The following is a 27,909-nucleotide window of genomic DNA, read 5'->3' on the forward strand; positions in this document are numbered from 1 at the left end:
TTCCATAGAGTGAGTTACTTTAGGAAAGCATCAGTGTTCTCACTAGCTATTCAAATGTCATTTTGAAAGATGCATGTTTGTCTGTAGGTGTCTGTGTGTGCTCTCTGGAAATAGCTAGGAGCCTACCTACCTAGTAATCATGTTCTTCCCAGAAAATTTTAGCATATTTATAGTAGTTGTCATTTTGTAATAGAGAAATACACACTTTATATTTAAAAATAATTTTTACATGTACTTACTGCATATGTGAACTCAAGAATGCATTTACATGACACTTATGGAACACGTGTGGAGGTCAGAGGACAACATGCAGGAGTCAGTTCTCTCCTTCCACCAGGTAGGTCCCAGGGCTTGAACTCGGGCCATCAGGCTGGGTGGAAAGCACTTACCACTGAGCCATCTCACTGGCCCAAAGTCACCAGTTAAAAAAAATAGTTATACATCTATGAAGTAAAAAAAAAAAAAAAAAAGGTCTGAGATCATATCCCCATTTCATCTCAAAGTAGTGTACAGAATTTATTTAAGTAATAATTTGTCATTTCATTAAACTGAACTTATTCAAAGAGCACCATGCTATAATTCTATGAAAGCAAGGGAGCTAGGGATGGCACCATGTCTGTCCTGTGCTCTTCCTTTAGGACCACCCCCTGCCTTTTGGTTATAGTAATACTTACTATTGGATATGTAGACTCAGTGTGATGCTGCCACTTTATATGTTAAATATTAAATCAATATATGTTTTTCTGACTTTAGATTGATGTGTGATGAATATATGCCATTTCTAATAGTTCCTTCTCTCCTGAAAGCTATGTGGCTCCTCCACAAAACTCTAGAGGCCAGGGATCCTATTAGCCATCAGATAACTCTCCCCTAGATAAAAGATGAACTTAGAATCCAGCTAAATGGGCATTAGAGGTCAGATTACTCATGCCTTTCAAGGCTCAGGTCAGTAACAGAGATGAAATGATTCAGCTTCTACAGACAAAAGCTATTGGCAGATCTGGGGCTAGAACTCCAAATCACTATATGCCCAGGATAACAAGGTGCTAGGTCCCTTCCCCAGAGGACCTCATGTGATTTCTCCATCAACTCGATTTTGTTTGAGTTTAAATCAGATTTGGGAATGTTTGTGTGCCACAGAGCAAAATGACTGTGTGAGAGGGCTTGGGGTGGTTTTGAGTATTGAAAACTCTTCCCATCTCTTCTGCCATTAAAATGGTGGTCTTTCTTTTACCCCTGAAAATAAGAAACTGAAAGAAAAGCAAAATTGAGCGGACTCCATCTCCTTTGTCTCCCTGTAAAGCTTCGCCAGCTTTATCTGAAGGCCAGTGCCTTTCCCTTTGCCTCCTGCAGTTGAAGTTTCCCGATGGAATTGGGATTCTACCTTGATTCTTGGCCTTGGAATGAAACATTTTATTTAAGGGATGCAACCAGCCCTTAAATAGCCAGCCCTTCTGCTGTCTAAGAACCCACAGTTCATTTCTCTTCTCGGGTAAAAAAGGCACATGGGTTTGATTTTAGTATTTGATCCTGAGTTCTATACAAAAATTGATAGACCCAGCAGGCTCTTGCTCATGGAAGGAACTAACTGTAGGTCTTCAGGGTTGCCCCATGAAGAGAAGAATGCCCCTCAGACCTTCATCCTGCAATATGTAACCCACAAATGGTAGAACCACAGCCCTTTCATTTCCAGTCTAGCCATTTCACTTCCAAAGACCCACATTCCTCTTGGGACTGCTTAGCCCTTCCTCCAAACTGGGAATCTCTGGAGAATGCTTGGAGATCCTACAGAACTCACTTCCAAGACATGTGCAGTTTCCTTTCTGAATCACATCTTGGGGAAAACTGGTCCACAGCTACTCAGACCCTTTCCTGAACATATATGTGCATCAGTTAAAGATGTATGAAACTCCTGCTTCTTGAAGTGGTGTTTGGACCAGCAGCACTAGTCTTCCTGGAAAATAATTAAAAAGACAGAATTTTAAAACTCATTCTAAAATCTGTATTTGCACACAATTATATTAAAATTTGAGAAGTATCTTAAATATGACATAATACTACAGATTACATGGCTTAAGCAATGAAAAGTTCTTCCTCATAGTTCTTAGATTGCAATTCTGAGATCAAGGTATCAGGTCATGGTCAGGTGAGGATGTTCTTCTGGGTTGCAGGCTACTGTCTTCTTGAATCTTTATCTTTTGGGAAAAGAGCTAGAAGGCTCTCCAGAGTCCCTTTATAAGGACACTAATACTATCCCTGTGATTCAGTGATGACATCTTAGCCTCATAAATTAATTACCTCCTAAAGAACCCATGTCCTGATGCTGTCACACTCAATATAAGAATTTGGGGGAGGCACAGTAAATATATTATAACAAGATATCTTTTTTTGATATCTTCATATCAAAGAGAGAGAGAGAGAGAGAGAGAGAGAGAGAGAGAGAGAGAGAGTCTGTCTGTGTGTCTGTGTATGTGTGGGGGTCCTGTTATGAGGGGCCAGTTAGGAGACACATGGTGACGAGCCTGAACTTCAGGCTCTGCAGACAATAGAATCTAGAAAACAATCCTCAGTAGGCAGGAGGTGGTGAAGGAGCTTCTCTAGTATGGTGAAGTGATGAGCAAAGAGAGACTAAGGGGAAAGGGAGCTATTTGGTGCTAAGCTTGGATCTCTGACAGGTCAATGGACCATCAAGAGGAAGTTGGGCTGTGGGCAGGATGCATGGGTCATTAGAACAATCCCGTTTGCTTTGTTTAGTATTTGAGTGTATGTCATGAAGAGAAAAGGCTGCCTGTACTCTCCATCCCTGTGTCAGCCTCACAGCTACCCTACCTTGACCTTCCCAACATCTTCAGCAGTTTGGATTTTTTCTCATGCCTTTGCTCTCAAGCTCTGGGCAGTCCTTTCTTCCTTGCCAGGGACTCATCCAACTTGCTCCTTCCCATGCCACACTTCTTCAGGACTGGTGAGTTGGGTGTGGATGTATAAGGCGGGACAATGGAGTGGCCAGCATCAGGCTGGACTAGAAATTAAAGTGATTTTAATGGGAAGTCAGGAGAAATATGGGCCTTCCCTTTCATTTGCTATGGTGCGTTTGCGTCTTGTCTTGAGACGGGCACAATTTCTATAGAGATATGACATGGTTGTATACCCTGTATACCATCAGTCTCACAGCTTGCTTAGGTCCTCATCCTCCCTGCCTCCATCAAGGCTTGAGTTTACTGTGCTCTGTGTCCCTACACCAGCAGCAATACTGGGTTCTAACAGGCCCTTTGAACCTTTGCCTCTGGTGCTGAGAGTATGGCCTCTCAGTCTGGGAGGAGCCCGCATAACTCGTATGGCCAGGGAGCTCCGTGAGTATTAGATACAGAATCCAATATCTAGCCCCAGGGCATCTGAAAATGCTCCTGACTCATAGAACCCCACTTTAAGTGGAATGGTGACTAGTATAGTATGGGTTGGTTATCTGTTCCCCTCTACTCTGAGCAAACGGGAACCCCCTCAAACTGACTGAGACCCTCAACTGAATTCAAATTCAGCATAAGTTTTTTTCTTGGAGTAGAGACAAGAGGAAGAAGTTTACATTGAGCATGAAAGCTGCTGCCTGGGAGTGCCCGAGATGACTGGGGGACACTGGAGGTGTGACTCAGCCCATCAGATTCTCGGGGTCCTATCACCTGCCAGACACAATGTGCACATGGCCTGAGGAAGAGGAGCTAATGGAATCCATGGCTTCCCTAGGGTTTGGAGTTCTTCTCTTCCATACCTCTGGATCTCACCCGAACTCTTTCTGGAAACTTCCACATAGTTGACAGAAACCAGTGCACTTTCCACTTAGCCTCAACCTCTCCCTCTCTACTGGGTGCGGAGGGCTCACTTCATTGAGTTATGGCTTCGCTACACATTTCCTTCCCAAGGACCAGGAAATAATGCAGAAGCAAGTTCTTGTTTCAAAACTCTGAAAGATTTTGTATTAGAGGTGGAACAGATACAGAAAAAAGTGGAAAGAGAAGGATGGAGTGAGGAGGGGAGGGCAAGGGGATGAGAGGGGAGAGAATTGGCCCCAATGAATACGTATAAAAGTCCCATATGGAAACCTGCTACTTTGTAAGCTGATTTATGAAATGAGAATAAAGTGTTTAAAAAATTCATTGGAAAGAAATCCTCATGTATAAACCCCCTTCACTTATAGAAGATAAAAATTGCCTGGCCACTCTCTTGGGATAGAAGGGGTGAGCCAGAAAAGGGGCCGAGTGGAGAGTGGTGCTGATCACTGGAGACTGCAGAAGGAGGTCTGCAGGCTGCTGGCTTATGCAAACTCGACCTCCAACCCTGGGGTGAAGACCTGGAGTGCATAGAGTGGAGGCAGCTGTGTAAACTGCAGAGTGGGTATTTATAGCCTTGGCGAGGCTTACACGGCCAGCCTAGAGTCTGTCAGTGGCTATCACCATCAGATTGAACCTTGTGCCCTGGACTGAGTTTTCTGCTCCTTCCTTCTTGAGTGATGCAGGAGGTTCCATAACTTAGTTCCTACACCTGCAAGGGAGAGGCTGTTGCTATGGTGTTCTGGACACTTGGGAATGGTGGCTCTCCATGCTCATTTTCAAAAAGCAGGACAGCATTCCAGTTCTCTAGAGGTTGTATGTGCTTTCAAAGAGGGACTGTTGTTCCTGTGAGGCCACTCCCCTGCCTCCCCTAACACTCTGGGACAAGATGGGAAAATGCATGCCTAGACTATGGACTCAGATATGGACTTGGGTTCCAGCTCAGCTGATCAACGTCTGAAGCAAAAGGGTAACAGGATGTAGTGACATGGCACAGGAAGGGGACTTGGTGCATAGCTGAGGGACATACAAGATACATTTTACATTCTTCTATTTTCCACTTTTTATTAAGATATATTAATTGCATAAAACTGCTATATTGTGACATTTTTGTGTGCGCGCGCAGGAGAGAGACAGAGAGACAGACAGAGAGACAGAGAGAGAGAGAGAGTACATTGATCACATTTATTTCCCTGATCACTCTCACTTATCCCTCCCTCTCCTACTGTTTTACTTTCACTGATGATGCCATCTTCAACCTGTCCAGGTCTCTGAGGAGTTAATTTCTTGGCAGAGAACCAACAGACCCCCTTCTCTTCTGAGCCTAAGACCAGCAGCCTCTGAGAAGGGATAGAAGGCCTGTGAGTCAGTCTAGCAGACAAGAGGCAGTGTGTTAGGAGTCAGGGCTGTGAGCTGAGGATCTGGGTCATGGGGCTCCCGAGAAGATCCATTATTGGTATGTGAAATCCTTGGGCTCCGTATGCGTTGGTCATGGGAAGGAGAGTAGGAGAGAGACAGAGAATGAGAGGGAGGGGGAGGAGAGAGTGCTAGAGTGCAAAAGGGTGAACACACAGCTCTGTAATGGAAACTTGGCACCCAGCCTCCACTCTCTCTGCTTCCTCAGTGCAGGCGGCTTGGATCTCAGATTGAGAACTGAGTTTCCTCCTCCGCCAGCAGCAGCCCACAGCATCTCTATGGCCCCCTCTTGTCACTCCTTCTCAGAGACCAAAGCCCTACACGCTTCCTCTGCTGGTGACATGTGACAGGAGAGCCTGCTGCTTCCCCTGCTCACCCCCTGCCTCCTCCCCTTTCCCTGACTAATTAGGCCAACATGCAACGTCCAGGGCCTGGCAGATGAGAAGCCAAGAATGCCATGGACTGGGGCCAAGTGTTTTTGTTGACATTGCTCGAGTGTAGCTTTGTGGAGCAGCCTCTTTGCTGTAGCAGAGAAGTCCGAGGAGCCAGGGAAGCTAGTTAGGAGAGGGAAATGGAAGGAGCAAGTGTTGGCACCCTTTGCTTACCTGCTTCACCTTCCCCTGCATCCCAGCTTCCCCACTGCCCACACTTTGCCTTCTCTCTCTCAATCCAAGAATGCAGCAGCCCATGTCCTAGATAGCCAGGTCCTTGAGTAGAGTGCCATGTGTAGAATGAGATTCTACAAGTGTTTGAGTCTTTGGTCTGTGATGTTTTCCAGGTGTGCTGCTCAACTTCATAATAGTTTCTGGGGACTGTTTAATAGGTCTAGTAAGAGAGTCTTCACCTACACCTATTATAAGATGCAGGCTGCTTACACAGTCCACCTTACTATAAACTGTGCATTGCAACTGGAGTGAGCTTCTTCCATCTAGGGATCTGCCAGGAGACTGGCCTTTGAAACCATTAATCCTGGGTTCAAATCTCTCCTCTGCTACTTGTTCACTGTGCAATGCAGGGCAAGTTGCTTAACCAAGGTATGCTTCCATTTCATTTACTTATTTGCAAAAATAAAGCTAGTATTTCCACACAGGTTTATTATGAAGATGAAACATATTGAAGAATGGAAAATTGTTTGCACATAATAGACACTCAATGCGCACAATGACAAAAGTTATGGAAAGTATTTGATACGGCCATAGATGTTCTTAGGCAAGTCAATTTCACTCTGACTTACTTACTTCAGAGATACATAGGCCCTGAAGCCTTCTCTTCTTACCAGAGATTTTTGAGGAAATCAAACTGAGCTACAGCACCATCAAACTTTGTTCTCCCTGGATGTTGTTACTATTTTTATTATTAATATTTTCTCAGACTCTGAACATCATTGTTGTATCAGTGGTCGGTGGTCAAGTCTGTTTTTGTTGAGATAAAAGTTTGTAGGTTTTGGAAGGCTGAGGTGCTGTCTTAATAGTGTCTAATTCCTGAAGATATTGAATCATTATGTTAAAAAATCCTCTAATTTTCTGCTACAATAGCTGGCTTTGCTTTTACATCTCTTAATTGGTATCAGCTTTTCTCTTAGAGTCACAGAACCATGGAAACTTGGCAAAAGAGCCTTGGGAGTCATTGGAAGGAATACTTTTGCTTCTTTTCAAGTCTTTGGGGTCTGCCTGAACCTTATGACTGCGGGTCCACAGAGCACCCTTTTCTGACCCACATTGTGAGGACAGGCAGTAGAGTGGCCACTCTGCCAGCCACAGCATGACTGCTTCTTTAGATGCCATGTGGACTGGCAGATAGGGTGGTACTCTGTCCATATCTGTTGTTCTGACTCCTTCGTGCTCACTGGCACTGTACAGCTTCCAGAGCCGGCATCTCATTGTCAGAGGCCTTTGCTGTGCACCAGAGCTCACTTTGGAGCTTCATGTCAGAGGCTAGAGAATCTGGAGAGGGTGATAAAGAAATGGCCCGGCAATGAGGAGCATGTACTGCTCCTGCAGAGGACCTGAGTTCAATTCTCAGCTCCCACATCTAGTGGCTCACAACAAGCTAGAATCCCAGCTTTGGCCTTCATGGGCACTTGTACTCAACCCCCCCCCCTTCCCACACACACACACACACACACACACGTACACACACGTATACCTCCCACACATACACAAGCACACACACATATACCACACACACACACACACACACACACACACACACACACACACACACACACTTTTAAAAATAAGAAATGAAAGAAAAACAGGAGAATTCATGTTTGTGGGAATAACCCCAAGCCTATGGCAGAGGAGTGGGTAGACCAGTACCCATGTTCCCTCCCATCTTGTGGATCTGAGATGCTTTCTCTCTGGCTTGTAGCACTTTCAAAGGGACCCAGTGCTCTTCACGTATTTTGGCAGCTGACTTGACACATATCTCTCCTATCCTACTTCTCTATTCCCTGGCACGTTCTTCCTGGGATCACATCTGTCAGCCAGTGGTGCTCAAGTCTTCCTTAGGAGCCATTCCTGACTCCTAGCCTGGGACAAAGTGAATGCCTCTCCCCACACTTGATAGTTTTAATATGGTACATTTATGCTTGAAGACTGCTTATTGGAGTTTAAGGCTACTGACTTTACTCTTTGTTCATAGTTCTTGGAGGATATTTTTTCTGCTTGACATCAGTTTTAGTCATAGGACCCAGGTCAAATAAGCTATCCAGATAACTTGATTGAACTTTGAATCCTTTCTTAAGCGTTGTTCTGGTAATTTTGGCCAAATGAGTACATGTAGCTACCCTAGAGGTTTTTTATATTTTGGAGTTGAAGCAATGGTTTATTGGACTGTCCCATACCTTCTCTGACTAGGGGTGCTTTTCTGGCTAAATACCTAAGTTCTAATTAGACATCTTGACAATTTTACATTCAGGACTAGGGCTGTTTTTTGGGGAAAACCTAAATTCACGAGCTGCTGATACTATCAGCAGATTTTGAAGTGAGATGTACATGAGCACTACACTTTTCAGAAAGGTCTAGGACCCTAGTTTATCCATGTATAAGGTGGGAATGATGATTTCAGATCGTGCTTACTGAATACCTCCTGTGATCTTGTAGCAGTTTGTTGCTGGAGAGATAATGTTTATATTCTCCTGTGTAGTGTTGTGAGAATCAAACTCCATAGTGAAGGTAAAATGGTTTGGAAAATTGAGAATCACTGTAAAAATAGAGACTAGGAGATGGTGGCTTTTAGCTCTACATTGACAATTTCAGAATATCACATTGTATAGGAGTGCACTGTGGTCTATGTGAAAGCCACTGGGCCCAAGAATTAGGTCCTTGTCTTGTATTTAGAACCATCTCTCTTTATATTTTTATTAAGATAATTTTAAAATTTAAATATGTTTTATTATAGTCTTGCCCTCCCCCAAGTCCTTCCAGATCTTCTCCCCCCTCTCTACCCACCCAACTTTAAGTTCTTTCTCAAAAAAAAAAAAAAAAAAAAAAAAACCCTAACCAAAACCCAATGCAACCATTTTTCTAACCACAGCTAATCTAGCCATTTTGGAGGTGATCTCCCATAATTTCTTTCTTTCATGCCAGGCCACTAGAATGAACTACCATGTCTGACCACCTCCATCTCCAATAACCCCTTCATGACCTCCAGTAACCCCCTCATGGCAAGCTCGAGCTATCATTTCTCTGTTTGTCTCGCTTGATTTTTCCATGGTGTTGAAGACTGTTAATCTTTCCTCCTTGGATTCATTCTTCCTACTTTTCATTCCACTTGCTCCCTTCTTTCCCTATCTTTTGTTGAATTCTTTTAACCGCCTGCTCTCTGGAGAAACATTAGGTTCTCAAAGATTTTCTTTTTCTGTTTCTTCTCATTGCTCATCACTAATGTATGTATGCATGGTGTCTCCCTCCAGTCATGAAACCTACAGAGACCCCCACCTGGTCTATATCCCAAGGCCTTCCCTGGGATCTCTTTTGTATTCGCTCTTTTGCCTGAGGTATCATTACCAAGAAGCTATATGATTTCCACCTGATAATCTTATCTGTAGAAACTTCAGACTCAGCATCCCCTGAGCCGGATAGAGAGCCTCTTCCCTCATGTGCCCTTTCTTCTTTTTTCTTTGTATTGACACTCTCATCTCCATAGTCATCCCACCCAGAGACCTAGGCTTTGTTATGCTCACCCTCTAACACGGCTTCTGTAGCCTTCTTTTTCCTTCATCTCTCGTTTTATGGAATTTTATGCTGGGGCCCTTACAGGCTACTGCTTTGGGGCTAGTGAAATGGTGCCTTAGCTTGGGTAATCCCCAAGAAGCAGATTCTGAGCGTACATTCAACTGCAGTTGGTTATGTGAGAGATGATTTAAGCAAATATGGTGGAGGTGTAGACATTGGTAGGCCAAAACTGCTCACACTGACTCAGTAGAGTCCATTCTTCCCAGATTGGTGTTAATGGTGTTATATTTGTAGCTTGATTTTAGCTCTTGTGAGAGTATTGGTGCCATGAAAATCTTCCATTGGCTACAAGTCTTGACTGCCTCCCTCACTATTATTGGTTGCTAAACAGTTCTTAGCATCATTGGGTGTAGAGGATTGAAAAACAGAGGCGCTAGCTATCAAATATACTTTATCAAGAGATTTGTCTTGTAGACAACATTAGTTTATTCACACGGTGGGAAACTCTGGAATCCAGTATAGAATGCATACCTCACTGTCATCCTTCTCAAGCAATGAAGTATTTATATATGAGTTCCTTCCTGTCATTGGATAGGAGACTGCTGTTGTTGGGCCTAGGAGGACTCAGCAGTCAGAGGAAGCCCTCAAACAGTTAGAGTCAAGATGTCTTAAAGGCATCTATGCAGTGCAGAGGAAAATAGTAGCTGATTAAGGCACAGGCCAGCATGGGTAAAGACTGACATTATATTTAGTTGTTAGTGATGCATGGTGATTCTCTTTTTTTGTTCTCTAGAACTTGACCTCATGGATCTCATCGGAGAAGATAGAAAATGGATGGTGGGGAGAAAGCTGATGCAGGTGAATGATACACTGACTTCTGAAGATGCAGGACTCCGGAGCAGCAAGAACTGCACTGAGCCAGGTAATAGTGGTGACCTTTTCCTGGCACTGGCTGCCATTTTCCGTGATCATGGCTGAGGATGAGCTGGGTGACATCTCTTCTTTAAATTATAATCTGGAGAGATTTTAAAGATGTTGAGGGCATATGTTCCAGAAACTCATGTTTGATTCTCTCAAAGGTCTCAGAGCTCAATAATGTGAAGATCATGTGTCTAAAGATGGAGACAGACAGTTGCCATTGTGCTCCCAAAGGACTTAGATCTTTTGATATGGAAAGTGTTTCAAGAAGTCACGTGTCTACTCTTTTTTTGGAAAGATGAGTAGAAAGATCTTTCCCTACTATGCCAAGCATCTTAATAATCATTTCTCAAACGTATATGGAAAGAATGAAGACCTGATACTTGTATGTCTACCCCAAAATACTGTATAACCTATGGTCCTCAGGTTGGAGGACTCATGGTTACTGTGAGCTGTAACCATGCTCACAAGGAACATTTTCAAAGGTCAGTGAAGCATGTGGAAGCTACCTTAATTATAAATGAAAATGGCCATGAAGGGTTTGTGTGCTCTTGCTGAGTAGATAGTCATGTATGACCTGAAAAGCACAGACATGTCAATGACTGGCCTGAATAGACAGGAGAGGGAAAGTACAGGCTCTCCTCCAAAGACTCTGTTGGTGATCTTGTCTGGCAGTCAGTTTTCAATGTATTTCTTCAATTAGCAGGCAGATGGTAAGTGGGATATAGGAAGAGAGGAATCACAGTAGTAGAAATCTCATTTTTATCTCTGTGGAAAGAGTGGAGAGAAATGTGACGTGGTGATGAAGACCTTTCATTGAGTTTGTCTATATGCAGGGTTGGTGGAGATGGAAGGATTCTATTTCCTGCCAGTGTGGCTTTGTTTGTGGGGAGAAGATAGGCAATCTTGCTGTGAATGACATTGCTCACTCTATTAGGAATGTCTTCCCCACAAGATAGGGGTAGAAACTTCAGGTACATTGAAAGCCATTCCCAGGGAAGAGATGACTCGACTTCATAGGTAGCAGCAAAAATGTCTGGGTTGATTAAAAACAAAATCCACAAACTTAGCCTCTACGGAGTTGCTAAAGGAGGGTCCAGAGAAGAGATAAAAGGTTTTATGAAGACGATAGGAGGCGATGAAAGAGAGCTCAGGTGTGCTATCCAGGAAAGACTCTGATGTGCATGTATGGAAATGTTAGCCCACTATTAGGAACAATTAATATATGCTCATAAAACATTACAAATAATGGTTACAAAGGAATATAGTGCCAGAATTGATACTCTCACATTACTCATCTGTAGACTAAAGGGACTAGAATTCACTTTGGGACCTTGACTCTGGACTAAACTGCAGGGAAGGTTTTCATGCCTGAAGCAGAGAGCCCTGTTCACGTTCTGGCATGTTGGACCCTGCATTCTTCAACTCCCCTGCCCCACCAGCTGTGGGGACCACTTTCTTTCCCAAATGCTGATGTTATGAAATGTCTTTAACTACACCCTGCATGATAATATTCAGTGACAATTTAAATCAAATAAATATGGCTAGAGAGATGGCTCAGTGATAAAGAGTACTGACTGCTCTTCCAGAGGACCAGAGTTTTGATTCCTTGCACTCACATGTCTGTAACCCCAGTGCTGGGAATTCAGTACATTCTTATGACATTTATATGCACTAGGCATATCTATAGTACACAGAATACATGTAAACTAAACACCCATATACATAGAATTCATTAAAATTAAATCAAATGAATGAAAATAACATAAAATAAAACGTGTGGATGTTCTTGATGTTCAGTTGTGTTAGCCATGTGACTGGCAGCTGCTGTAACTGGGCAGCACAGGTCCCAGAACATGTTTATTAGCATGAGAGGGATTATTGGACAGGTGGATCTAAAACTTCCAGTGGTCTCTAGATACATTTTCTGTCTTACTAGCTCACTTGCAGACATTTCAAGAACTAAGAGTAGATGTGTGTCTCTGTGATCTCCATTTCCAACCTTCCAACCTAGATCTTGGAGTCACATCTAGGTTTGAATTTAGCTTGGAACCTATGGGCTGTGGGCAATGTAACCAGGTTGTCTCAGTCCACCAGCTCCTCAGAAATTATAGCAATTATTCTGTTCTTTCACGAGTGAGAATCGGTACTGAAGTCATAGGGTATGTACAGTTTAGGACTGCTTGTATGATAGTAGTTTTGTAAGAGTTGACTTGTAAACTCCCCGTGTTTACTGGAAGGTGTCCGTCTCTCCCTCTCAGGTGAGTCATGATGCAAGGTTCCTAGAGCCACAATTCCATAGCTTCTTCCCCACAAGAGATGGTCAGTTGAGGTCTATCAACTACCCACACTCTCTAGTAGTCCAGAGCTGAGCATCTAGTCAGCTGGACTGTGAGAGCCAAGTACCATTATCTGTCAAACAAGCGCTGAAGATCCTGTGCTGATAATGAGCACCGTCATCTCTGCTGACCTCTGTGACTAATAGTGATGTGATCAAAACATGCTGGGCATGATCAAAACATGACACAGCTGGCTCAGTGCCTTGCTAAGAGGAACAGGTAATTTATGAGACAAAAATTAAAAGCCGAATCACAGGTAGGGCTGTGATTTAATGTTATAACTTTAATAGTGTCATCAGCCCCCATTCCATGGGGGCATTCTGAAGACTCCTAGTGGATATCTGAAACCACGGAGAATGCTGAGGGCATATATACATATACATATATATGCACCCATATATGTATATATATATACACACACATATATATCATATGTGCATACCTACAATAACCTTTAATTTAATAGAGATGAATAGTAATGACGACTAATAAAATAGAACAATCATATCAATATACTATAATAAAAGTTACAAATTGCTCACGTCTGGAATTTTCCACTTAATATTTTTGGACCATAGTGGACTGCAGGAAACCAAAGTAAATGAAACTGTGGGTAAGGGTAGGGAGCTGCTGTGTTATCTCTACCTCTGACTCGTTGAGTGGGAGCCCTTAGCTGGCGTGAGCTGTGGCGGGTCCATTCACCAATCCTTGTCTGGTTTTCTTTAAGAGGCTCGGAACACAATGGATATCATTGTGCTGGCTGAATACAGTGGATTCAGAAGTCTAAATGTAGGGGCGAGGAAGGGAGCCTGCGGTTTCTGGACTCTTTCCTTTCTTATTTGTGATGCCAACAGTGGCCCTGAGTTGACAGAGACGATGGACCAGGGTTCCCTCTGTGCTTGGATGGGGTGATTATTTGCACAGGAACATGAGCGTGCTGGGTGCCAGTTGAGCCGTAGCCATGTGAGCCATGGTGTCAAGGTCATAGGCAGGAATTAGTGTAGCATTTGTCCTGAAGCACAGTCTGTTTACCACTTATGTTGTCACATTTTCAGTTCCAAGACTGTGTCCCTGAAAACTCTACTTTTAGATGCTGTTAGGGGAAGCCTATAGATTTGGGCTCTAGCAGGAGAATTAGGGCGTTTATTTCCTCCTGTTGTCATGGAACTGGTTTGCTTCTCAGAGCTCCATTTCTTCAACTATGAAGTAGAACTCCAGCTTTCATCCTTTCCATTACACAAACCCACTAATTCAAAGAAATTTCCAGAATAAAGACTAACAAAACTTCTACTCCAAGTTAGCCTCCTGCTAGTAACTTCCTTACATTTACATAATTCCACATCATTTCAAACTTCTTCTCCCTTTCCCTCTCCCCTTCCTCACCTCTCCCTCTCCTCCTCTTCTCTCTCTGCCTCTCTTTCCTTCTCCCTGAAGGTCAACAGCCTAGAACACTCCATTTGTAGGCCATGAGAAGTAAGGTGCAGGGCCTCTGATGAAACAATAGTGTTTTATGTGACTGGTCTGGCAGTATTGGAGTGTCTTACTCTTTATATGATACAAGCCACTTTAAGAATATATTATTTTTCTGGGCGGTGGTGGCACACGCCTTTAATTCCAGCACTCAGGAGGCAGAGCCAGGTGGATCTCTGTGAGTTTGAGGCCAGCCTGGTCTACAGAGTGAGATCCAGGACAGGCACCAAAACTACACAGAGAAACCCTGTCTTGGAAAAAACAAAGGAAAAAAAATAATATATTATTTTAGGCACTCTTTATTTTTACAAGAATGGCATATTTCATCTCCCCTGGTTTAGTAGAAGCCTATCATTTTTTTCCCTCTAGAACTGAGTGAAAAGATTGACCTCCAGGCTCCAATTTTTTGTGCAATTGTTCCAGCTCTCTGTGAATTTTTGAGCCTGTTTTCTTAGCCTGACAGTGCCGATTTCATCTGAAGCCTGGAAACAGATTGTTTTTTTGGCAAATAACACTTGAAATTGTTTATTCAGATGACCTATTAAGAGAAATTTCACTTTGAATAAATCTGATCCACAGAAAATTAAGTTAACTTAATGTAATATTGAGGGTGGTGGACAACTGCAGCAGAAATGCATTCTTTATAATAATTCTGTGTACACTTGGCAAAATTTTATTCATACACTTTGCAGTTTGTCTCCCAAAGCCTCTATCACCCCCCTGTTTTCAGTTCTTTGATTATTTTAAGGAAATGAGTTTCTTCTTAGGGCACCTCTCTGAAATAAACTTTGGGAGGAGGAAAATAGCTGGAGTGATAGGCTTTGGAGTGAGGCCCTTTGGATGGAGAGGTTCAGCTCATGGCTCACTCCATCCCTTAGCTTAGTTGGGTCTAATGTCTGTAGAGGTAAGAAAGATACCTGGACCTGTGTTGCAAAACCAAGGTGAGGTTGTCCTAAGGAAATGTGTCAAGAGGGTCTATCAGATCAGTTGTTTATGGGATGATCAGAAACCACATAATTAGGAGGTAAGTGGTGATCAGAACAGTGGAGGGAAGCTGGAGGTAGTTATGAAGGAAACTGGATGAAGTAGGTTCAAGGAGAAAGTATGGTGGGAGATAAGCAAGAACTTAGATGTAAGTGGGCAAAATCCACACAAGGTTCCGGCTGTGAACAGCATGCCAAGATCCCACTGTATAGGGATTTGAACAGTAACGCCAGAGCTGACTAGTTTAATGAAGGGCTGGATGTGACCAATGTACAAAGCATGAGAAGGCTCAGCTTCTAAGCTTTTACATGAAAGATCAAGATGCAGATCGGAGAAACAACCTACCCAAGGTGATGGAACTGAGAAGAAGCAAGTCTCCTGCACTGTAGACACTCAGTATGCACAGAAGTGCATAGACAGCCTGAACTGCACATTATCTAGAATAGAACAATGGGAACATAAATCATAACTCAAAGGCAAACTTAGATTTTTCCAGCAACTACCTTGCAAAAGTAAGGTTGAACAGGTAAAAATAAAAAAAAAAATATGTTGACTATATTTTTATCAAATACATGAAAACATTAGAAATAACTAGTTGCAACAACCTCAGTATTATCATTTCTGGTTTTAAATCCAGGAAAAAATGAAGTTTAAAGACTTAAAATCCATACATTATGTAGCATGAATTGCTAAACAGTCTTATAAAATGAAATAACCAGATCCAGGTTTTGGGGTGAATGCTGAAAGACCAGAGAAACAGAACAAGCCACCTCACCTCGCCAGTTCCTCAGCTGAAATTGTTTCCTCGGACTGGAAGCCTCTGTGTCCTCATCCAAATGGATCTCACCTTAACTGCTGCTAAAAGCCTAAAAGCTTAAAAAAGCTCTAGTTCCTGGTCCTCATGCCTTATATACCTTTCTGCTTCCTGCCATCACTTCCTGGGATTAAAGACGTGAGTGTCCATGCCTGGTTGTTTCCAGTGTGGCTTTGAACTCACAGAGATCTGGATGGATCTCTGCCTCCAGAAGGCTAGGATTAAAGGTGTGTGTGCCACCATTTTCTGGCCTCTATGTATGTCTAGTGGCTGTTCTGTTCTCTGACCCCAGATAAGTTTATTAGGGTGCACAATATGTTGGGGGAAACACCATTTCACCACAACATTATTACTCAAGGTCACACACCTTCAACTAACTTCTCTTTGCTGTTGCATTTTTTTTCTGCTCTCTGGTGTATATGCATGTTGTATGAGTGTGTGTGCTTGTAGGGAGGGTCGCCCGTACCCACAGGCACACTATAGAGGCCAAAGAAGGACATTGGGTGTCCTACCCTATCACTCTCAACTGTATTCCCTTGAGAGAGGGTCTCTCATGGAACTGAAGCTTGCCACTTGGACTAGGCTAGCTAGCCAGAGAACTCTCTGGGCCCCTCCCATCTCTACCCTCAATGCTTGGTTTCCAGGTATACAGGGCAATGGTTGGCTTTTACATGGGTTCTGGGGATTCAAACTCATGTCCCAGTGCTTATGCAGCAAGCCCTTGTACCCACCGAGCCATCTTCCCAGCACTGTAGTTGCTGTTTTCTTAATGATTCAAAATAACAGCTGCTTGCATTCTTATATGGAGCAAATTAGAAACTAATGTGATCTGCTTTGTAATTTGTGTCAAACTTCTCTGCTGAAGTAGTTAGATGGGGAAATAGTGGCTATAATAACAGATACGAGGGCTTTACATCAGAAACTTTCTTTCTCAGGCAGAATTTTGTTCCATGGCTGCCATTATTGTAAGAAGTGGTCCATGAACTTCTGATCCTAGTGCCTAGGGGCTTATGTATCCCCATATCTGGCTTCCAAGGCCCTGTGCTTCTTTACATTGAGGGTTCAAACATGGAAATTGGACATAGCAGGATTGATCACTTTCTGTTCAAATTCCACTGGCTAGAATTCAGACACATGACAACTTCTAAGTTGGGAGGCTAGTGCATGGATGTTAGAAGAATGTAGAAAAAAACAAAGAGAAAATGAGTCTGGTAAATATCTAGCTGGGTCCTACTCCATTCATTTCTTCCAAGGTTTTTTTTTAAATGGTCTGTATGCTTTTTATGACAATGGTGTGCTGGCTAGTTTTATGTTAACATGACACAAGTTAGTTATTGGAGAGGAGGGCACCTCGGTTGAGAAAATGCCTCCCCTCCATCAGATCAAGCTGTACGGAAGCCAGTAGGGCACTTTTTAAATTAGTGATTAATGTGGGAGGGCCCAGCCCATTGTGGGTGGTGCTGTACCTGAACTGGTAGTCCTAGGTTCTATGAGAAAGCAGGCTGAGCAAGCCAGGAGAGCAAGCCAATAAGCAGCACCCTCCATGGCCTCTGCATCAGCTCCTGTCTCCAGGTCCCAGTACTGTTTGAGTTCCTGTCCTGACTTCCTTCAGTGATGGACCATGGTATGAAGTGTAAGTCAAATAAACCCTTCCTCCTCAACTTGCTTTTGTTCATATTGTTTCATGATAGCAATAGTACCGATAACTAGGATAAAAGGCAATATATGCCACTGTAGAAAAATCATAATTCAAATCTTTCAAGCTTAGCTTCAGCCCCTGGCTTCACTTGATCAAGGTGATAGTGCTGATTCTCTTTTTACCCTGGGAAGATTATCACTGAGGTAGAAATTCCCCAAGTTGCAAATCACAGTTTTTCACTGGAAGAAAGCAATGATTGTTTTTCTATAGATGAGGTCATTAATAGTATGGAAAAAAATCTGAGTTCTGGAGGAAATCTTAAATCCCAGTCCATCGTTTTCAGCCTCTTTGATATTATATGAGGTTTCTAAATTCTCTGAGCTCCATTGCCTCCTTCTGTAAGGGGCAGATTAAAGTGTCTTCTTTACAGGTTGTACAATCACTAATGGCATGAACTTTGTAGAATTGTTGGGTCCTCCGTGGTCATTGTGTGCATGTAATGAGTTTCATCTGCCTTTATCTTCTTTACAGACATGGAAAAAAGGGCAGGCTGACAGGAACCATTTGCAGTCCCTGTTTGGTTCTGCAGACACATTAGAACATGGCCAGATATTCAGCTTATTTGAAGGATAACTACAGCATTCAGGCTAGTTCAGCAACAAGGCACCATTCTCGCAGTGTAGCAGTGAGGAGACAGCAGATAGAGGAATTACTCAATGGACTTCTGACTTCAGAAGGCCAAAGAGGCCAGTTTGTAGACAAATAGGATGGAAGGTAGGAGGGGACTTTCTACTTCATAGACATCGCAAGTTTAAAAGACTTGGGTTCTTCCAGGAAAGGGCCAGCTATACTGCATTTCTTTTAACTTTGACATCCCTTTAAGACCTTCAAGACATTTTATTGAGACCTTTCTTTAAAAAAAAAAAAAACTATTCTCTAACATAATCTGGTAAGTGGTGTCTGGAATTCTTCTGAAAGGCAGACAAAGGATGATAAACTGTCCTTTGATGTAAGGCTTTGGGGGTTATTTGTAAAGCACATTTGGCTTTTCAGAGTATTTCATGTTCATTACCTTACTGGAACAGTTTGGCCCTTGGAACAAATCCATCCAGCTCAGACCTCCAGCTTAAGAATGGCTATCCTATAATGCCCAGTTGATAAGTAAATAATTACAAATCCAGAGTCACAACTGTGAGTAGAATTTGAGGGATTATTACTTCTAGTCTCCTCCAAATCCCTTTCCTTAAAGTCAGTCTCAACAAACTAGAGCCCTTGGATAAAACAGAACTGTTAACTGTATTTTATGAATAAAGTTTTATTAGAAAATAGTCAAATGCATACCCATTTATGTGTGGTCAATGACTACTCTTATCTATTAAGGCTTAATTGAGTAGTTGCAGACAATAGAGTAAGCAAAGCTGAAATTATTCTCTGGCCCTTCATAGAAATACTTATTACTGTTCCCTGTGCTAGACCCTGATACCAAGACCTCATGTGGCCTGGAAAGGAGATTAAATCAAGAATGACTTTGTAAACTTCCTCTCTGTACCTGACCCTGACCATCCCTGTGCCGCATTAAATATATATAATATAATCCTCAGTATTAGAAGTATTTGAGCTACATATTTTTCCTTTTCTGTCCCCTCTAGTCAACACATAATATAAAACTCTTTGTCCTTCAACATTTCTCTGTTCTTGTATTGGGAATATGTTTAAAATTTTACTCTAAGAAGAATTTTCTACTGCCTAGAAACCCTTCAGAATCACTGTTCTGGACTGCCTTGCAATTCATTAGCATCTGCTTTTCGATACTCATTAGTCCCTGCATTTGTTTTTCTCTTGGGTCTAAGAGTGAAGCCTCAATGCAGGTTGAATCCAGGCATACAAGCCCATGTCATATATGAACAGCTTCACTAAAGCTTGCCTCTCAAGCAATTCCAGAATGGGCAGCATCCCTCACCTACGCAAAGAGTCCATAAGAACAGGAATGGAGTGGTTGGCAGCACCTACTTTTGGACCCAACCAAGGGAAGACCACTTCCTGGCCCCATTGTACCTCTTGACTGGACCTGTGTTGCCTACAACAGTGATGGTCATGTGTCACTGCTGGCTAAGGATCAAATGCTAGTTCATGTGTCTAGCCCTGTGGATCTTACGTCTCTCTCCTCTGTCATTTCTGTAGCAGTAATATATCCAGGGTTACTGGGGTACTCATTTGAATCTTTCACTCAGAATTCATCTTTTTGCACAGATTACCTCATTGTTCAGATAAAGCCAAGCTGAGGTTTCAGTGTGTGAAGGAACCTCTCTGGAATCTACAACTAAAAGGCGCTAGAATGAGGACAGACTAGCCACAATGATAGTCTGACACTCCTAGCTTTGTTGGTGTGTACTTTTAAGTCATACCTGCAATCTGGATTGGCAAAGAGCACCAGTTTGCCCTCATCTACATGTTCTCTGGTGCCTCAAAATCATGAGCAGTATAGGCCTCAGGGATTGCCGGAAGTGGTCATTTCTTGGCCAGATTTGAGATCTGTTAGATCAGAACTTCCTGGAAGAAGACTCGGACATCTGGGTTTTCACAAGTTTTCTGGGGCTTGTTGGGTGCACTCAGGTATGAGGTCCCTTAGTCTAGCTCAAGTGGAAGTCACTTGAGGAGACTGAAGTTTATGCCTTTCCTTAGGCTCAGAAGCTGGGATGGCTTAGGTAAGGGACTCAGGGCAAGGCCTTAGTGTAGCTAGAGAGTTTCTCTCCAGCTCCTACCAAGCCCCGCCAGTCCCAGAGCCCACTTATAAAATAAACACACTGACTCTTATATTATTTAAACTGCTCGGCCATTAGCTCAGGCCTACCATTGTCTAGCTCTTACTCTTATACTAAGCCCATTTTTGTTAATCTATATGTCGCCACGTGTTCCGTGGCTTTACCTGTTGCCTCTACATGATGCTCTCTGGATGGCAGCTGGTGTCTCCCCTGTCTGCCTTCCTGTCCTTTCCTTTTTCCTCTCTGTTAGTTCTGCCTATACTTCCTGCCTGGCTACTGGCCAATCAGTGTTTTATTTCTCAAACAATCATCCACAGCACCTTAGGGTGTAAGCAGCTCTCCTACCACACTTTGACCTGGAATGTGATGCTCTGAGCCTGGGAGAAGATGAGACTCAGCTTCTTCCCAGAGGCTTTCTGCAGTTTCTCCAAAATCCCCACATCAGTCTAGGCTGCCTGCCTGAGGGATACAAAGAGGGCAGAGCTGAGTTATGCACCATGTGAATTCAGATACAGAGACTTCCCTCAGTGGGATTCCTGTGGCCAATAGGCTGATGGCCTTCTTTACAGTCTACTTAGGGACAAGGCCCTAGCTAAGTTGAGAATCGTGTTCACATTGCACTTTAGAGAATCCATTAAATATGAATGTGTCTAGTTTGTTGTATGGCTCTTGTGAGCCTTCTGATATAATCCCATTCATTTCTATGATAGAAAAATAAAATCTCTGAATTAAATATGAACAGCCCCTTTCAGAAACACAGAACAAAAATGATTTTATGCTAGTCTAGTGTCTTAGCTGTCTATATCAAGACCCAAAGCTCATCCTTTGGGCTTCTAGTCCTGGGCCAGCAGTGAGACTTCAAGATACCACACACCTTTGGTATTAGAGACAAGGAATCAAGGAAACATGACAGGCTACAGACCACTTAGTACAGCAGACCATGCTGGAAGAGATGGGTTTGGGAGCCAAAGAGTAGGCTGGATTTGTCAGTGGTTTTGTTAATCATTTGTCTTGGAGTCATGAGGAAACCTGAAGATAGGGGATGCTCAATTTTTGTTTTGTTTTGTTTTTGTTTTGAGACAGCATTTCTTTGTGTAACAACCCTGGCTGTCCTGGTACTCACTCTGTAGACCAGGCTGGCCTCGAATTCACAGAGCTCCACCTGCCTCTGCCTTCTGAGTGCTGGGGTTAAAGGTGTGCACCAACATGCCAGCAGGATGTTCACATTTTATAACTCCTTGGTACCACTAAGGATACAGGCATGAATCCTATAAACCTGAGTAGGAAGCCTGACTTTGACAATCATACAAACCAGGTATTTAATATCTCAGGGACTCTGATTTCTCCTCTGTGCAGCAGAGACGATTCACAGGAGTGAGTTTATAAAGAGCACCAAGTACTTTACACCCAGCACATGCTCAGCGTTGAATAGATGCCCATTTCCTGGGCACATGCTGTGAAGATTCTAAGTGATCTCACAAACCAGGACTCAGTGAGTGACACATAAGGAACTGTGATTACTATTCATGCTATTGATTCTTTTCTCTGACTTGGGGAGGTTGAGAAGTGAATTTGACAGATATTAATATAAAAATCCAGGAATGAAATAGAAATAGCTTTAACTGCCCAAGTATTTGTGCAGGGTACAAGAACACCCTATTGGTATAAAAATAAGCCATTAATTTGCTCTGGGCAAGTCCAGAGAGCGACCACTGTTGACAGGGATTTGGAGCTTTGGATGGAGTCGGCTAAGTTGTGTGTATGGAATGAATCTTATGGGATGAAGAAGAGTTGAAAGGCTGTGAACAGGTGCAAATGATGTTGGGCTTTTTCTGTGCAGGTCTCTGCTTCCTGTTGTCTTAGCTCATTTGGCTGCTGTAACAAATACTGTAGACTGCTTGGCTCTAAGGAAAAGGAATTAGTTGCTCACATTTCTGGAATCTAGAAAGTAAAAAGAAGAGGTACCCACAGATTTGGTGTATGGTGAGGGCACTCTTTCATTTTTTACAGATGCCACCTGCTCACTCTAATGCCCTCTGGTGTTAAGGGCTGAGTTCTTTTTCAAACACTCTTTTAAGATTTATTTATTTCATTTTGATGTGTATGAGTATTTTGTCAGAATGTCTGTCTGGGCATCAAGTACATGTCTGGTACCTGTTGAGGTCAAAAGAAGGGGTTGGATATCCTGAAAGGAGTTCTGAGTGGTTGTGAGCCACCACATGGGTCCTCAGCATTGACCTCTGCATGGTAAACAAGTGCTCTTAACCACTGAGCTAGCTCCCTAGCTATCCTCTAGATGATGAAGCCCCACCCATGGTAACAGCTGAAGAAGCATGATGCTTTGGGTACCTTCCTTCCCGTATCGCCTGCTCATTCCCTTCTGGTGTTTCCTGGATAGCCTCCTAAATCAACACACTCAGATCCTTGTCTTGGCATCTGTTTCTAAGGGAGCCTAAAGTAAGCTGAGGCACTGGGTGGATACAGCAGTGTTTATGTGTTATCTTTATATAGGTCATTTACAAATCACAAGTTATCTACTAAAAATCACACTGTAAGGGACTGGAAAAAAAGAAAATAAATAAATGACACCTCAGGGAGTTTTTCAGGGACAGAATTTATTGGGAATTATGGCTCTTACTACATTCAAAGACCCTAATACACACAATTCTCACCTTAATGTAAGGGCCTGCGTTTCTTACCTCTATCAGCATCTAGGTCTCAGTGGAGGCAAGTGTAGAATTCTTTCTTCTCTCTGATGCTATGACTGTTGACTGTAATAGGAATCTGCCCAACTTTAGAAGGATGCTGCCTAGACCCCCTGACTCCCAGCAGGTTCCATAGCAGAATCCCATGGCTGTTAACACAGTAGATCTAATCACTCCCTCCAATCCCTTAGCTTCTCCCTCATACTTACTATAGCTGAATTTCTTTCACTACACTCAGAGAGACAGGAGTGGCAATAAGCCCTTAAGAACCACAGAGACATCTCCCATCCCCCACCCCTTTCCCAGTCCAGCCCACAGTTCCACTTTGGAGAGACATGAGAGGGGAGATTATGGGTAACTGGTCTTTGCTAAGTTTCTTTCCCTGATGAAGTTTTCAGATACCACAAAAGTGTAAATATCTGAGAAAAAATGACCCAAATTTACAAGGCTTTTCCCAGAGAGAAACCCAGCCAATTCACTAACATTTACCCAGAGAGTGCATCATTGTGTATGTGTTATCTACATGTGTTGATATATGTTTATGTGTATGTACATATAGCCAAGAATGTATCTATGCTCCAAAATATGGATGGATCTCAAAGCCTGTGTGCTAAGAAGGCTTATATCAAAGAGCATGCTTGCACACAGAGTTCTAGAACAAGCATGAACTATTGTTCTGTGGTGATAGAAATAAGATGTGTGGTTGTGGGAAAGCAAGATGGGCTGGAGTGTTCTAGGAAACTGCACAAGAGAACTTTTCTGGGATCATGGTGCATCTTTATCTTCACAGTAGTTGGATGTACAGGTGTATAGTTGTGACCAGCTCACTAACGGTAGACTGGTGGACTTGGGTATGTGGGTAAATGTAGCCCCCAAAGAAGGGCAATAATAAACTTTATTTAGTTAATGATATATTTATTAGCCTATGCATTGGGGGGTAGAGTATAGCTTTAGTTTGTTTGACATCTGGTCTCAATATGTGGCCCAAGCTGGCCTTGAAGTCCTGATTCTCCAATCTTAGCCTCCCGAGTGCAGGGATTACATGAGGGGATACATTGATTTCTGTAAATTGCTTTGAAACACTCAAATATGACAGATTAATGAATGGAGGCCGGCCTGGCTACATGGAAAAAAAACCAGATAAAGTAAAATACAAATTGCAGCCCTTCAGTGCCGGCTCTGTGGTCTGTAGGTGGTCACTCTAAAATTCTTCCAGTTTTCCTGGATGTTTGCAAATGTTCACAATAAAATGTTCGAGAAAACAAATTTGAGGACAATATTCTTAAAACTGAAAGGGGAGATTGGGGATAGAAATTTTCATATAAATAACATGTAAAATTGTAGCGTTCTTGCACAACAGTTGTAGACTTCTAATGATAATTATTAAGAGACTGCATTCCCCAGGAACTGCTAAGCTGAGCCAACAGGCAGTAAGACATTTGGTCTTGGCATCTTAAAGAAACTATCCTTTTCTAGCTGGAAACATAAAATAATTCTGCAACGGGGCCAGTGTCCTGCCTGAAACCAGGATCAAGGGATGCAATCTACTGGCCAAGGGAGAGGGGCAGCTGTGCGGCTACTTCTAATGCAGCTTTAAATAATTCAGTTTAATAAGGCAGCCTGGGATTTGAGGTTAAAATGGAACAGGCAATGGAGAAACAGAGAAGGTCAGTAACTTCTGTGTCCGTGGAACACAGGTCACCTCTTTTGGAGAGGTCTGACTGAGGTGACATTCAGAAGACAGGCATCCATGTCAGTACTCAGAATGGAGGAAGTGAGGCATCATATGAACGCTTATGTCTCTCCTAAATTCACATACTGAAGTCCTAGCCCCCAAGGAGTTAGAAATCAGAAATGGGATTACAGTCCTTATATAAAGATAATCCACAGGTCCAGCAGAGAAGACATACTGTGGAGTTTTTCCACCAAGAAGGGAGAGAGACCAGCGTTCATTCATTAGTCGTGCCTTGAGGGAAGTCGTGCCGTGCTCGGGTTCTGGTGGTTGGAAGTTGGGTCAGGGTGTTCCCAAGAGCTAAGGGTAGAGAAGGGCAAGTAGGCCACTGGCAACCATTGGCTAGTTTGCTTCTTCTGCCTCCCCACATGTCTTAATATTCGGGGAAGTACATCCTAACCCCAGAGATTCTGTCATTTTCCACCCCCTTCCTCTGAATGTGCCCATTTGTGTTTGTCTCCCTAAGCGCAAGTACTCAGACTTGGCCCTCTAGATTTTCCAGCCTCCTAATGTGTTTGCACAGTCACTGATAGAAGCTCACCATTAGCAGTAGGGTCAGGTCTGTAAAGGGGAGGGCACTTTCGTGAGAATCAGAAACCATCCCCCACCTTCTTCATTCTATCTGTTACCACTCTCCCCTGTGTCAGACATCTGGGGACCCAGGAGGAAGCTCCCAACTTGTCACTTGGCAAAAAAATGGAAGCTATAAGAAAAGCCTACCCCCAATTCTTCTGCCAGGAAGCAGAGGATTAGATGTCAACAGAACAAATCCTTGTATTTTGCAATCCAGGAAAGTAAGCAAGTCATGTCTAGAAGTGTTGTTGGGACCTGAGCCTGGGACTTACATAAACTCGAATAGAAAACTCCTTGAGGACTGAGTAGATGTTAGGGACGGTACTACCGGAAGCATCCTGCCCACCCCATGGCCCATGGTGGGTGTGAGATTTTAGGGACACACACTGCTTTTCTGGCTCCAGAGTTCAAAGCAAATGGATGCATATCTTCAGGCAACACTTTAATCTCTCACCAGGCTCTGCCTTGTGTGAAATGGAATTTGTATTTCATACTAAATCATTTTTCAAAGAGAGTCGGTATGTTTAAAGTGAGGAACCCGGTACTCCTGTTGTTCAGCTCTTCTGTGGTTTTCTATTTCTAAAGATTCTCAAAGGTGGAACACATCTATGTTAGCAATGCTCTTCAGCCCAAAGCTTGGCACAGAGGAGGGAATCCCCAGGCTAGAAGGTGGTGTGTGGATCCCTCAGAGGAACTAGAGTGTGATTTCTAGGGAGGGATTGAACTTCATGGAACTTTTAGTCAGGCCCACCAATGCTAAGGCTTGGCCTGCTGGCTGTCTCTGTGAATGTAGCAGGCCTTTGTGACTTGTGTCTGATAGGTAAGATATAGCAGAAGCTGTGTACCTTCTATATCTGAGTTATTGCAGGCAGTGCAGCCTCCATCCGGCTCTCTCCCTTGGGATGAGTTGATCTTGGAATCTGGCCACCACACTGGGTGAAAGCCAAGGTGTCAGGGAAAGCCACATGCAGGCTCTCCAGTCAGCAGTCCAGTCCCAGCTGGCTCAACAACTAAACATGTGAGTATAGTCCCTTCCTGGATGACCCGGCCACAGCCCCTGTCTGATAGCAATTTCAGAAGAGATTCTGAGGAGGAGTTGTGCACCAGAGCCCAGGTGCTTTCAGAACCAGGAAGGAGAAAAATGAAACAGAACTGTGGTTATTTGGTGCTGCCAACTTGGGTTGGTTTGTTCTGTAGCCACAGTGTGTGATGCAGTCATACATCCACTCTACCACTGCTGAGGAACCTCCATGGCCAAGAAAGGATCTCCACTGCCCGCCCATCACTCTCCTTCGGCTGTAGTGACTGTTCACTTCTTGTTTCCCCAGAAGTCATGGTCAGGGAAGAAAGGACAGATGGAACATCTCTCTTTCCTATGATTCTCAATCTCCAGATTTCTGATACTGTTTGTATCTTAGAGGCAGACATAAGGTTTTCACTGTACTGATAATTCAATTGATTGTCTGTTTGGTGTTTGTTAACAGTGGCTGTCTTTCTTTCTAAGAAGATACTGAACAGACAGGATCACCATGGTGATGGCAGCTATGACCCAGAGTAACTTGCGATACTCTGGACTCTGGTCTCCATTGACCAAATTTGCTTTCATTTTTTTTTTTTTTGTTTTTTTTTCGAGACAGGGTTTCTCTGTGTAGCTTTGTGCCTTTCCTGGAACTCACTTGGTAGCCCAGGCTGGCCTCGAACTCACAGAGATCCGCCTGGCTCTGCCTCCCGAGTGCTGGGATTAAAGGCGTGCGCCACCACCGCCCGGCTGCTTTCATTTTTTAAATTATATGTATGTGTTGGTGGGGGCTTGTGCATGCTTATGGAGGCCAGAAGAGGGTCTCAGAGCCCCTGGAGCTGTAGTTACTAGTGGTTGTGAGAGAACCAATGTGGGTGCTGGAAACTGAACTCAGGTCCTCTGTAGGAATAGTATGTGCTCTTAATCCCTAAGTCCTATCTACAGCCCTGCTAACTTGATTTCTGGTCATGACCTCCATAACCAAAACTGGGGTCTTAGGAAGTACCCGGCTGCAGCAGAGGCTCAGGTGTCCCTTCCAGTTTTTCAGTTCTTTCCCATATGAATCCTTGTGGGGACCTTTATACCCTCTTTCTCCCTGACATCACTTTGTGTTCAGTCCAGAAATGGCCAACTCCACTGGCTTCTTGGGAGAAATGAGGAGGGAAATCGGCAAAGGCAGAAGCTGTCATTAAGGGGTTAATAAGCCACTAGCAGTTGGGGCAGGAGTGGTGCACCTTTGTGGCCATTTGATCACCTCTCCACACAAGAGAGTTAGAGTCCTAAGGTGTTAACACTCACAAACTTAAAAATTCCTGTGGCCCAGGTAATGCCGGACTTACCTTTATAGCATCATTCTGAGGTGCTGTACCTTCACGTCTTTGGATACCTGTAGTGACAGGAAGTTCACTCTTTACCTCCTTGCAAAGGCCTTTTATTGCTAGCTGCCTGGGGTTATTAACATTGTCATCCTTTTGAAGAGCCAAAGTTAGTTGCTTTTATGTCATTCTGAGTTTGTACAATACATCTTAAGCCCCTTTCA

The 27,909-nt window shown here is 43.3% G+C and overlaps 1 protein-coding gene across 1 annotated transcript in view; it reads left to right on the plus strand.

The window, feature by feature from the left end:
- The window catches only part of Slc24a3 (solute carrier family 24 member 3), a 488,609-nt gene that overhangs the window by 59,479 nt on the left and 401,221 nt on the right, over positions 1–27,909 (plus strand). Inside the window, exon 2 of the mRNA XM_052722879.1 lies at positions 10,209–10,337. Coding sequence (XP_052578839.1) covers positions 10,209–10,337 — 129 coding nt within the window. The remainder of the gene's footprint in view (positions 1–10,208; positions 10,338–27,909) is intronic.

This window comes from Peromyscus californicus, unplaced genomic scaffold (genome assembly GCF_007827085.1).
Source record: "Peromyscus californicus insignis strain IS unplaced genomic scaffold, ASM782708v3 Scaffold_7__1_contigs__length_154581171, whole genome shotgun sequence".
Lineage (NCBI taxonomy): Eukaryota > Metazoa > Chordata > Mammalia > Rodentia > Cricetidae > Peromyscus > Peromyscus californicus.